At 40.6% G+C, this 12821-nt stretch overlaps 1 protein-coding gene across 1 annotated transcript in view; it reads left to right on the forward strand.

Moving 5' to 3' along the window:
- The window catches only part of sncaip (synuclein, alpha interacting protein), a 28289-nt gene extending 16139 nt beyond the window's left edge, over positions 1-12150 (forward strand). Inside the window, exons 8-12 of the mRNA XM_063897536.1 lie at positions 58-171; positions 2448-2573; positions 4085-4254; positions 5246-5335; positions 8206-12150. Of these exons, the coding sequence (XP_063753606.1) occupies positions 58-171; positions 2448-2573; positions 4085-4254; positions 5246-5335; positions 8206-9175 (1470 nt within the window). The 3' untranslated portion in view covers positions 9176-12150. The remainder of the gene's footprint in view (positions 1-57; positions 172-2447; positions 2574-4084; positions 4255-5245; positions 5336-8205) is intronic.
- Positions 12151-12821: the final 671 nt, after the last annotated feature.

The following is a 12821-nucleotide window of genomic DNA, read 5'->3' on the forward strand; positions in this document are numbered from 1 at the left end:
AACCACCTGGCCCTCACTGAAAAATGTTACCATTACGTGTGTGTTTGTGTGTGTCAGAACGGTCATCTGGAGTGTGTGAGGTGGATGGTGAGTGAGACCGAGGCCATCGCAGAGCTGAGCTGCACCAGAGAACATCCCAGTCTGATCCACTACGCTGCTCGATACGGACAGGTAACAGAAATACACATCCACATGAATACACACACACACTGTGAGTCTGTGGCTGCTTTCAAAGCAGCGCTGTTGTTATAACTGCTATTTGTTTAGCATTCATATTTAGCATGAATTCAATTCAATATCAGGGTTTAGTCTAAACCGGGTAACGTTGCACCCTTTTACTGTGGGCGTGCGCCCTCAAACCAAAATGCAGATATTCCCCATAAAATGTTAAACTGATGCCAGAAAACAATATTTTGGTTACTCAAAAACGGCATAATTGCATAGGCGGAGTTTGACATTTGCACTTGGGGGGGCAAACCTTTTTTACTCACGTCAGTACACAGTTTCAACTAATACGTGGGGTGCTATGGATACAGTAACGGAAGACGATAGTGCAAAGCTTGCAGTAAAGCCAAACAACACAGCGCATCGAAGCAGTTTCTGACTTTTACTTATGGCAACCATAAAGTCTGGTACACAGGGGTATAGTGCTTTTTACCGTAAGTACCGTAGCGCACCACTTTGAAGTTAAATACGCCAATCTGGTAAACTTTGAGGGGCACAATTAACTCCAGTAAGGGGTCCAGATACTCCCCTTTTAAAATGTATTTTTGTTTTACTGTGCTATATTATGAATTTGAATTATTTCTTACCTGTTTTTCATTTATTTTCTGACTATAATGATCATATAAAGTTGTGCCTTGGAAATACTTGTTTACACAAATCGTAACCAAACACTGTGAGACCCACTGAGATAACTTAGACTAAAGTTAACTATGCAAAACCTCAGAGTCCTTTACCTCACCTGAGCTGTAGTTATCGAAGCCTCTCAGTCTGACAGGAGAGGACTCTCCTCCACTTTGTTCTAGAAACAGCTCCTTATATTCGTTAGTGCATACTAGCTAGCACCAGATGCTAACACCAACGTTCCCCGGCTCTCTCTCGCTCGCACACTCGCTCACACAAAATATGCCCATGCCACACACAGACACAGAGCCAAGCTCTCAGAAGAACTACTTGTACTGCACTGTATCATATTATGTTGGATGGCTTTATTGTATGATCAGTATTCAACTGGGCTTTCAACTACAGATCTTTAGACGTAAAGCCGTAACATATCTCAGCCACTTATGCCCCCCCCGCAAATTCCGCCTATGCATAATTACTCCAAAAACATAAAAATGGTGTCAAATGTCTGGTCAGACGGCAGAGACAGCTTTGTTGTTACGGAGGATAAATAGGGGATGGATGTCCGGTGGGTCTGCCGGTGGACGAGTGGCAGGCAGCAGGCTCACACTGAAACTGAGATTTCTGAATTAGTATCTTTTACTCTCCTTTTTTCTGTAGAGGAAGTAAAGAAACCGAAACTCTGGATGTGTTTGTTGTTTGAGGTGCAATATATGACTCAGCAGCTTTGAGACATGAAGACACTGTGTGACTGGACTTTCCAAATGCAACAGTAGCAGCTTGAGTCTACGCTGTTCCTGTGGTGTGTTTACATTGACCATGTTTGTAGGGGTTCTAAATAGCCCCAGATGTACTTTATTAGTCTAATTACTGTTGGTTGATCACGATATAAAGGCTTCAGTTGAAAATGGTGACACAAGATAGGGGGTAAATAAACACATCATTTCGGGAAAGTCCCAACGCCCTACACGAAGCCCCTAATAACAAGGTGACTCGATTCCTATTATTCCCCGAAATTATTTTAATGACTTCAAAATTAGCGTGTTGCTTCCACTTACAATTTTTCTGAGGGACTGTGGCAACAGCAACGTAACTTAAAATGAACGGCAGCACTGATCAGGTGTTCTGTAAATGCCCAAGTCTGTTGAGTTTATTTTCAACAAGTCCTTAAACAATGCAGAGCCCATACCTTGTTCCCTTTAGTGTTTACTCCCTGTCTGTCTTTTTCTGGTTTTTTCTCTTAGATCTAACGCTCGATCATTATTTTGCTTGGCAGTCGTGTGTTATCTAGAATCAATAACCCCTGAAATGTCCGAATTGACCAATCAGAATCGGGTTTTAATTAAGCCGTGTAGTAATTTATGTTGTTTATTTTCTGATAATTTTAAGCATTCAAGTTGACAGCCATAGTTTAAAGTAAAGGGAAGAGTAGAAACATGACTGTGAGTGATCACACATATTAATCCAGTGATGTCAAACGGAAAAGTGCAATATTGTGTTAATGTTGGCATTTAGAAACATTTGATTTGGTGGATATGAGTGTGGTTTGTTGACCTCAGAGTAATACGTCTCCATTTCTTTCTCTGCTTCTGTATCTCCAGGAGAAAGTCTTGTTGTGGCTGCTTCAGTTCATGCAGGAGCAGGCCATCTCTCTGGACGAAGTGGACCAGAACGGGAACAGTGCGGTCCACGTGGCAGCGCAATACGGACACCTCACCTGTATACAGGTACTGCTGCAGACCCCAGTATCTAGTACTCAAGTAAAAGTAGAAGTTCCAGAGACGAGGAATACTCAATACAAGTAAAAGTCCTGCCTTCAAAATGTTCCTCCAGTAAAAGTAGAAAGTACTCTCATCTAAATGTACTTAAAGTAGCGACAGTAAAAGTAGTGATTGTTTGATTGGTCCATTTCAGAATAATATCTCTGATATGTTTTATAATTATTGATCATTAAAGTGTTCTCAGAGCTGGTAAATTTACTCTGATTTAAGGGTTAGTATGGAAATACTAAAGTGAAGTACACTTTTATTTATTATAGTCATGTACATTAAGTACAGTATGCCACGTGGCGCGACTGGCTGGGACACCTGCACCGCAAGCTGGCAACCCGGGCTCGATTCCCGACCCGTGGTCCTTTCCAGATCCCACCCCGACTCTCTCTCGCACTTTCCTGACACTCTCCACTGTCCTATCCGATTAAAGGCAAAAAGCCCCCAAAAATATATTTTAAAAAAAATTTAAAAAGTGAGACTCACTTAACTTTACTTTGGTTTAGTTTAGTTTATTTTCTAAATGCTTATTTTTGTATTATTGATCATGTTGTGCTGTACGTATGACATCACACATTGGGGGAAATGTTCCCCTCAAGAAAAGACAAAAGATAGGTTACTGTGCTGTAAAGTCACTGATGGAAAGTACATTTACTCAAGTACTGTTACAATTTTGAGGTACTTTACTTGAGTAATTTCACATTATGCTACTTTATACTTTTACTTTACTACATTTAGGAGTCATTTTTTAACTTTTTCCTTAACTATCTTTATTTAACAAATGTAGCTACCAGCTACTTTGCAGGTATGGATTTATAATACGGAATCTAAATCAACTAATAAATCATTCTGTATTATTATACGGTTAAGCCACACAACAGTATATCAAGACTTCCCACCTTTACCAAGTGAGCATTTGCATTAATAGTAATTATGATACAATATTGTAATGTTTTTTAATCTGGTATTGAATTTACTGGAAGATGAGTACTTTTACTTTAAGTATATTTTGATACCAATACTGGTGTACCTCATTGAGTACAATTTTGAGTGCTGGACTGTTTTACAATGTAGTGTTACATTTTAACACTTTATGTTTAAATCTTGATTTTTCCTGGCTCCGCTCCGACTAATGACCTAACATGTGTATTATTTAACGTGTTTTACAAATGCACAGCTCAGTGTTTTTACTCGCCCTGCTGTAGGCGGATGTTATCAGTCGTGTCTGCTTCCTGTTGGCTAGCCGGGCCGACAATCAAAACACTGATAGTTAATGATCTGTTTGATAAAATAGCTGCTTTTTGTCAGCAGAGGCAAGTACATCAGTCCTGTGGGAGTTGTATACTATACAACTGCAGAATAATAAAAGAACTGAAAATGTAATTAATGTTTCTTATTTAAATCCTGACATAACGTCTGTAGTATTGCCAAGTACATTTTTGTATCTGTGTGTGTGTGTGTGTGTTTAGACTCTGGTGGAGTATGGCTCCAACGTCACGTTCCAGAACCAGCAGGGAGAGCGGGCCTCCCAGAGTGCCGAGCGGCAGGGACACACCACCTGTGCTCGGTACCTGGTCGTCGTGGAAACATGCATGTCATTGGCCTCGCAGGTCGTTAAGCTCACCAAACAGCTCAATGAGTAAGAGATCGCTTCTTAAGTTTGGGTTATTTTTACACTATTCAACTCTATAGTTGTTTCAACATTCTCCTCATATCTGCCATTTGGTTAACCTGTATTTACCTAAAGGGTAGGTTTTTATACTTTATAAAGCTGGTTTGGATCAATTTGAATGCATTTGAATGGATTAATGCAGACTTTGTTTGTAACCAATGACATGACTCCTTACACTTTTATTTAGTTTGCAGCACATTGTCAGAAACACCAAGAAGATAAACTTCTTCAAACAACATGGCTTACTTCTGTGTCTATTCTCAGCCATTTCAAGACCCATTTTCAAACCAAATAACTTTTAAATCCACAAAGAAAGTTAGGTTGTTTGATGTTCTGGTTTGATTTCATAAAAACTAGCTGAGCAGGCATCAAGCTCATTCCAAACCGAGACAAAAAGAACGCTTCAACAATGTGTTTCTGAAAAACTGTAGTAAAGCTCTAAGTGGGCCAATCCGGCTGTCCCCATCTTGGAAGAGACATCACTGTTTACTTCCTGGTTAATCCAAAAATGGGCAACGTTGGTTGAGGCGTGCCTGGGTGGTTCAACAGGAGCAGCTACTGCACCTGTCACTTAAAGCATGCGTTACCTTTAAACATGAACATTATAAAAACAGGTGCAAACATTTTATTTCTGCTTTAAAGTTGATTAAAGGAGTATGTGGTATCATATCATTTTCTCAGCGTTAATCGTTGTGTGTGTGTGTGTGTGTGTGTGTGTGTGTGTGTGTGTGTGTGTGTGTGTGTGTGTGTGTGTGTGTGTGTGTGTGTGTGTGTGTGTGTGTGTGTGTGTGTGTGTGTGTGTGTGTGTGTGTGTGTGTGTGTGTGTGTGTGTGTGTGTGTGTGTGTGTGTGTGTGTGTGTGTGTGTGTGTGTGTGTGTGTGTGTGTGTGTGTGTGTGTGTGTGTGTGTGTGTGTGTGTGCGTGCGAGCGACGCTTGTTTGTTTGTGTTTGTCATGCAGACAGGCAACAGACAGGATGGCTCTACAGAAACAACTGCAGAGACTGATGGACCCCAACAACGCAGAGGGGACACCTTCAAGATCACCCAGGTAACACACACCTACATGCACACACACACACACACACACACACCAACATTATTTAGATATGTATAATAGGTGTCCCCAGCACATACAGACTGCTGGATGCTAACTTGCAAATGTTAGGCAATTAGCAAAATGTGCATAGGTTGCATTAATTATTATGTATACAAACACTTGGATGATATGTAGGGTTGGGTATCGTTTGAAATGTATCAATTCCAATTCCGATTCTGCTTATCGATTCCGGTTCTTACTGATTCCCCGTTTCGATTCCAAAATGGTAAAAAAAGTGTTTAGATAACAAAAATATCTTTATTCTTTTAAGCGTGAACTGAAAATTTCACAAACTAAACAGTATATACTAAATGCATATAATGCAAATGTGGACAACACAATGGAAAGCAGAAGCGGTTGAACCATTTATGGATAATAATGTTTTGAGCTGCATGTTGTGTGTTTATAGGAAACCTACTGACATAAATCATACAAGTCACATTCGAGAAAAATAAAAGTCCGTCCGAGCAGCAATAGGGGCCAAATGCTAGAACTAAAGTGCATTCAGTGCACAGCACCTAGCTGCCTGCAACCAAATAAACAAAGTCAATAAAACAGAGGGTATGTTAAAGATGTATGCAACTCAACAGTTCTTGTTAAGAAAAATCAGCATATCAGCCTTTTCTGGTAGTATGCGTGATCTTTCTGGGCAAATAGTGTCTCCAGCAGTGGAGAAAAACCCTCTCGCTAGGGGTTGAGGAAGCCTGCACGCACAAATACGGAAAGGCCACCTCTGATAGCAAAGGATATATACCAGGCAGGAATCAACTCATTGATTAAGCTCTCTCTGGAGGGAGGCGTGTACTTCGGATTTAGGGCCTTGGTCATTTCCCTGCAAAAAACAATTCAACAACAGTATCTGTTATTGTACAAGTACCCTACAATCCCACAAACATTAGTTTTTAACCTTGCATACCTAAACAACGGAGATTCGACCACAGAGAAGGGATGAAGCCCTTTTACTACAAACGCCGTTACCGCTCTGTGACACTCCTCCTTTTTTCTTTGGTCAGCTTTCCTTTTAATGCTAAAGAGAACGGTGTGTCGCGGTCAGCTCTACCTGTCTCTACTGGACATAGTGGGGTGCTACTAGTGCTAGCTGTTGATAGCATACTCGGGCTCGGAGACCGCAAGACATCAAAGACGGTACATTCTTTGATATCGATGTCGTGCTGTCTTAAATGTTTGCTCAAATTCGAAGTGCAACCTGACGAACAGCTAATTAACTTCCCACAGGCATTGCACTGCCTGGTCGTTGTCTTTTTTAGCGTAGTGAAGCCACACTTTGAGCGCGTTTACCGCGTTCCATCTTTGATAGTGTTGTTGTGACTGGGCCATGCTGCATGCTGGTATCTAAACAAACGTTGCGTTGATGCATGACGTAGTCACGTTAAGTATACAGGTCCTGTCAGATAGCCTAGGTCCGTGCATATATGTAGCCTTTCTTTGTAATACTAACGGGTTACCGCGTTTAAGAACCGTTAAGCAGACCCAAAATGATATTTTTTTTATGGGTACCCGGTACCCAGCATTTTGTTATAGGTTCTCATTTGGAACTGAGTTTCGGTTCCCAACCCTAATGATATGTGGACGATAGCAAAAAAGTTGGACGATTTGGACAATTTCCGTGTGGTTTCAGAGGTTATTGAGGATGTTGAATCAATTTCTGACAATATTTGGTTAAAAAATGGCAGCCCACAGAGCGTACCAACATGGCAACTTCCTGTTTAGACTGAATTTTTGTATCCTGAAAGTGTCGGAAATGGATCCAACATCCTCTACTACACCGTACTGGTGTCAATAGAAGGACTAGTAAGCACAGCAGAGACTGGGGAGTCACGACGCAAGAACTTCTACTCAGAGTTTGGGATTAAAAACAAATAATCGCAACATTAACAGTTTTTTTTTTAAGGTGAAGAGCTTAAATACACCACCTGCAATAGGGCTTGATGCAGGTGGAAAACAAGCAGGCCAAGAGTATGGTGGCATTTCCGGACTACTATGTATTGCTGGTTACTATTATGGTAGATTTAGATGAATTTTAATTACCTTAATGTGTTTAATTTACAGACTTAGTTTTGACTGGTAATAGTAGCGAACTTCATACATTCAGGATCAGGATTTATTTGTCCCACAGAGGGGAAATGTGTATTTGTTACAGCAAGAAAATAGCTTAATAATACCCAAGAAGCATGCATTACAAATATTAAAGATAAAAAAGAAGAAATTACACAATTTACAAAATGCACATCCTGTAACAGATCTGAGATAAAGCAGCCAGGTATATATATTGCACAGTTAATGAATGAAAATGTGGATTTGCATTTTTATATTGCCTTTCTATTCTTCTCACATCCCAATATTTACCCATTCATACAGATTCATACCATGTGTCTAATGTAATGCTCACTCACACACCCTTGGCTTTGCCTCCGGTCTACATCCTCAGCCACAACCAGGCGTAGTATTAGCAGCGGGTGTAGCAATGTCATTTGAGGAATTATGAATGTGTCTATTTTTCATTTAGGTTTATTTATTTTGTTTTTTCTTGTGTGTTAATGCTTAAAGCACCTTGAACTGCGTTTGTTAATGAAATATGCTATATAAATAATACGACCCCTCCTAAAAAGAGCTGCAGTAGTGGCAAAAGTGTTATGGTAGAAATTCAGTATTATTATTAGTTAGTAATAATAATACAAGTAGAATTGGGGGTTTTGTTGTTAGTATTAATTTGAATTATAATAATAAGGATCAAAGGTATTAACTTAAACTTACGAAATAATTGTATATCTGATGTATTTGACTCCCTCTCTCGACTCCAGCTCCCATCAGCCCTCAGTGGAGGTGTGGCCGGAGATGATGCTGACAGCAGAGGGGACTCCAGGTGACGGCTGGCTGGTTCGTCAAGGAGGGGTAGGCCCAGACCCCGTGCTGCGTCAGCTTCTGGGGAAGGAAACGCTGGGTCCCAGGGAGAGGCTGCCTCCGGCGGGGGGCCCCGTGGCCCCTGGGGCCCGCAGGCCAGGGCTGGTGGAGAGGAGAGAGCTCAAACTAGCGAGACTCAAGCAGATCATGCAGCGCTCTCTGAGTGAATCTGATTCAGACGGTTACCCACCAGAGGAAGGTAAAAGTCAAGATGCTTCTGCCTCCAACACACTGCGACCTGATAGGCCATCTCACCTGCCAATCACAGAGGAGGAGCCAGCGCCAACCCAACTTAACCTGACGAATAGGAAGCACCTCCCTTCCTCCATCTCCTCCTCGTCCTTCTCTTCCACAGCTGAGAGGAAGCAAGCGTTTTCTCTCAGCGGGTCAAAGTCGGCGGATAGCGTCGGTTTCAACCCCTCCCCCACCTCCAGCGACCCCGAGGCGGCAGAGGGTAAAACTCCAGACGCTTCCGCTGACCTTCACGACGGTGCTAATGGCCAGAAAGTTGCCACCAGCCCCAAGAGCGCCCTGAAGTCGCCCTCATCTCGCAGGAAGACGTCTCAAAACCTCAAACTGAGGGTCACCTTCGACGAGCAGGTGCACAAGAGCACCAATCAGGATGCAGAGCAGACCAAAGGGCATCATGGGAAGGAGAGGACTACAACAGGAAGCTCTGAAAGCAAGCGGTCGTTCGGGGCTTTCCGCTCCATCATGGAGACACTGAGCGGAAACACAAACCACAACAACAACAGTGGCGTTCAGTTGGGCTCCACCTGTCAGAACTCACCCGGCAGGAAGTCAGAGAGTAAAGGCAGCCCAGCAGGAGGAGGGGGCGCCCGGGGGAAGAGCAAAACCAGTAATATTTAACCAACTAAGGTCTCCTGAAGGACAGAGAGCACGTAGGAAAAAAAACACAGCACAGAGCAAACAGAAAAAGAAGCCTACATGAGAAATGTATAGTGAGTAACTGAAAAAAAGGGTATCATTTTTCTTTATTTTTCTTCAGCTTCAGATTTATCGAGCCAGCTGAGTCAAAGAAACCCTGGCTTTGTTGAACTCGCTTCCTAGTAAACCCCCCTGCATACTACACGTGTTAAGTCAAATAGTCAAACAGACTATATACTAAACACTTCCATAAAAGGCAACTTTATTTTCAAGGACCACCCACAAGCTTTCATCTTTGTTTGTCACTCCAGTTAGGATTATTTAACTTCACATTCTTACGAACAGTTTAAAGGGATTTTTGAAGTTTGCTCACCATATGTTTCTCGTGTTCTTTGCTTCGGATGTTTTGACTTTTGTAGAGTTGAAGGACTTTAAGACAAACAAAGCTGTTGGTTTTCTTGTTCACTTGTGTTTAATGGTGTGATTCAGGGACGGGAATCACTACTAAGTGAATAACAACAACCTGTGTTATAATGTGGTTTAACGATACTGAAGCAATTGCTTTTATTGAAGGACTGCACAATGTTTGAGTATTAATCAGCGTCCTGTAGACATCTCACATCAGCAAAAAAAATACTTGCATACATTTTTGGTTTTTATCAAGGTTACACATTACATTGGTCTGCTCCAACTAAAAGGTGACAATAGTTCTCTAACCGAGCAAAGTTTCTCTGGCATCCTGTGACTGTACTCTGAACTACACTAAAGATGAAGTATTAGTATTTATGTTTATGCACATGTATGATTTGAAAGAATGTGGTTATAATCGCGCACGTGGTTACCGTGCACCAGCACAAATAGTTTTAAAACCACTGTATATAAAGTAGTATTTAATTGTTCTTTGCATCATATTCAACATTTTGTTTCTATATTATCTATGCAGTATTTTTGGCATGAAGTGGACTTTAGTTGTGTCATGTTTGAGACGGGGAGGTTTAAGGATGCAGCAGCGAACAAACGGCGGACCTTATGAACTTAAGAGACTGGAGTCGATGCGGTTTAAACTCCAGAGATTTTAAACTCCTGACAATCTTTCCAGAAGCTTAAAATCAATCAACTGGGGCTCATTCAGTGTGGTAATGCGTGGTAGTTGAATTAGGAGATTCCTTGTGAGTAACAAAAACATGTGCTAAGTTAGCGTTTTAGGACTTCCAGGCTTCCTTATATCGAAGTCAATGCATTATGAAATAATTTTTGGTTGAATACGTCACAAGCTTGAGAAAATGTTCACGTTTTGTCCTACGACATAAAATACATCATTCATTACGCTTTTACATGACTTGAAAAATGCGCTTGCTAACAAGTGGCTAACCGAGACTCATTACCGTCAATGAACGTTAGCCGTCTTTTGCTTAACGGTGATGACATGACAAGTGTGTCGCAGAGTAAGATTTTTACTTGGCTATTGCATTGACGCTTCAGCTATTTTAAAGTGGTGATGTTAATATGTTCAGATTATCCTGCTGAACAAAATGTGTTGGTATAAAAACCGTTTTTGATCCTATTTTCTGCTATGAGATTGAGACTCTTAAACCTTTCTTTACTACCTAGCTTCAAGAGCCACCTGAAAGTTTACCAGGGTAGGACAGAACTGTTCTGTTCAGCAGGATAATCTCCATGTATAGACAGAACTAAGAAGCTAATGTTAGGCTACATCACAGTCGCATTACTTCACGTAACCACCGCTAAGCTAAAGGCGGCTAATGTTTGGCGTGATGACGTTGCGTTGTCTCATTAAGTCACAAGTTTATTACAATTTATAAACGATACACATACAGAATTCAGGCTTAGCTCTCTATGTAGCTTTGGTATAACCTGGATCACATCTGTTATGTTTATTTTCCACGTTTAGGTTGATGCAAATACTGGTTCTGGTTCCAACACAGCAGACTACTTGTCATTGTTCAGATCCGAGAGACTCTGGTGTGTTTTTTATTTCTAAGTTTACACACCTTCTTTGGCTGTTGTGGTTACGATGGTGGATATTTTTGAGGCGGTTGATTCTCGGAGGATTGACCTGTTCTGACTTGTTAAAAGTACAGTCCAACATAAAAGGATTAGTACTACATCTGTTCATTTTATTGACTAAGTGAAAATCAAAACGTGGGATTTCTTTTTCGGTTTAAACTTAGGTTTTGTTAGTTGGTTACATGTGAGGTCCTTTGAAGTTTCCTGGAAATAACGATTATTTGTTGCCTTCCAAAGGATGCATCCAGTGATTCAATTCCAATGAATAGCTGACTTTTATCCAACAAAAAATGTGTTGTATTAGTCTTAGGGCTAGCAAATAATACATAATATATTTCCATATTTAATAATATGACTCAATATTTAATTTGTTTTTAAATGGATCCTTTCAACATGTTATTTTTATCTCAACATAGCTAGCTAAAATAACTTAATTTGCCAAAAGTATGTGTGGAATTTTTCCAGACTCCATTGCCTCGAAATCAAGTTTGTTGCCAAAATAACAAGTGTTGTCTGTGGGTTGATCGTGTCTGTGTGCTTGTTTTTAAAATGCAGTTTATCTTTATTCAAAGTGTCTTTATTTCAAGCGTTCCTTCAGGAGGAGGAAAGCATCTCTGCATCAGTCAAACGGAGGAGAAAAACTTAACTCTTCCTCTCTGTTTTCTTTGTAATATAAACTTGTGGTGCTGCATTCTTACGGAACAAAATGAGACACAATATCAGTGAATGTCCGAGGATACGGTCCTCTGTGAACTTATGTATGCTCCTAAGAAGTCAAAAAAGGAGCTGGGACAATGTTTCAAGAACATTGGAATTAAGATTTGTAATCACATGGACTTTTCTTGACCATCCACAGAGGTTTCTTTTTGTACAGAATGACGGACATTTGTTATTTGACATTAAAGCACCACAGGTGTTTTTGCATCTTTTCAGCGGAGCTCTTCCTTTGCATGACTTCATTCTACTTTTTGCCTCTCAATCATTGTACGAGTGTTTGCTTAATATCACTTTCCTTTTTTCCAGGAAGCCATTGGTCTGTAGTTCATTTCTTTGAGAACCAACCAGCAAAGACCTGAAACTCCTGTCTGCTGCCATACCACAAGTCAGTCATGAACTCAGTTCCCTCACTTCGGTAGCTAATGAGTAAAAAAACATTAGATCGACTTGATACAGAAGGTCTCTTGCTGCGTCAAACCATTTCTAAGTTAAGTGCAAGCAAAAAACCAATCCTATAGAGAATGGTCACATATGATTGTTTTCCTTTTATCTGTGGTGTAACCAAATAGTAACTTGTTGTTGATTTAATCTAACAGCTAAGTAGTCCTCATTTGAGAAGTGTTAATGACACTAAACATTCAGCAGCCTAAACTTGGTTCAGCTTGAGGAGTTGGTGTTAAAGACTTGTATTCAACCAACAGGGTTAAAGACGGATGTCAGTGTTGCTGCAACGACTGAACCTTTTTTTGTTAGTGTCATAGAGTCGAGGTATGGACTTAAGTCACATGAATTGTGCTCGAGACAGACTAGATTGACACAAATGTGAAATTAAAATACATTTAAAATACACTTGGACCATAGCCAATTGACTTAAAAATACCAG

Source organism: Eleginops maclovinus, chromosome 12 (genome assembly GCF_036324505.1).
Source record: "Eleginops maclovinus isolate JMC-PN-2008 ecotype Puerto Natales chromosome 12, JC_Emac_rtc_rv5, whole genome shotgun sequence".
NCBI lineage: Eukaryota > Metazoa > Chordata > Actinopteri > Perciformes > Eleginopidae > Eleginops > Eleginops maclovinus.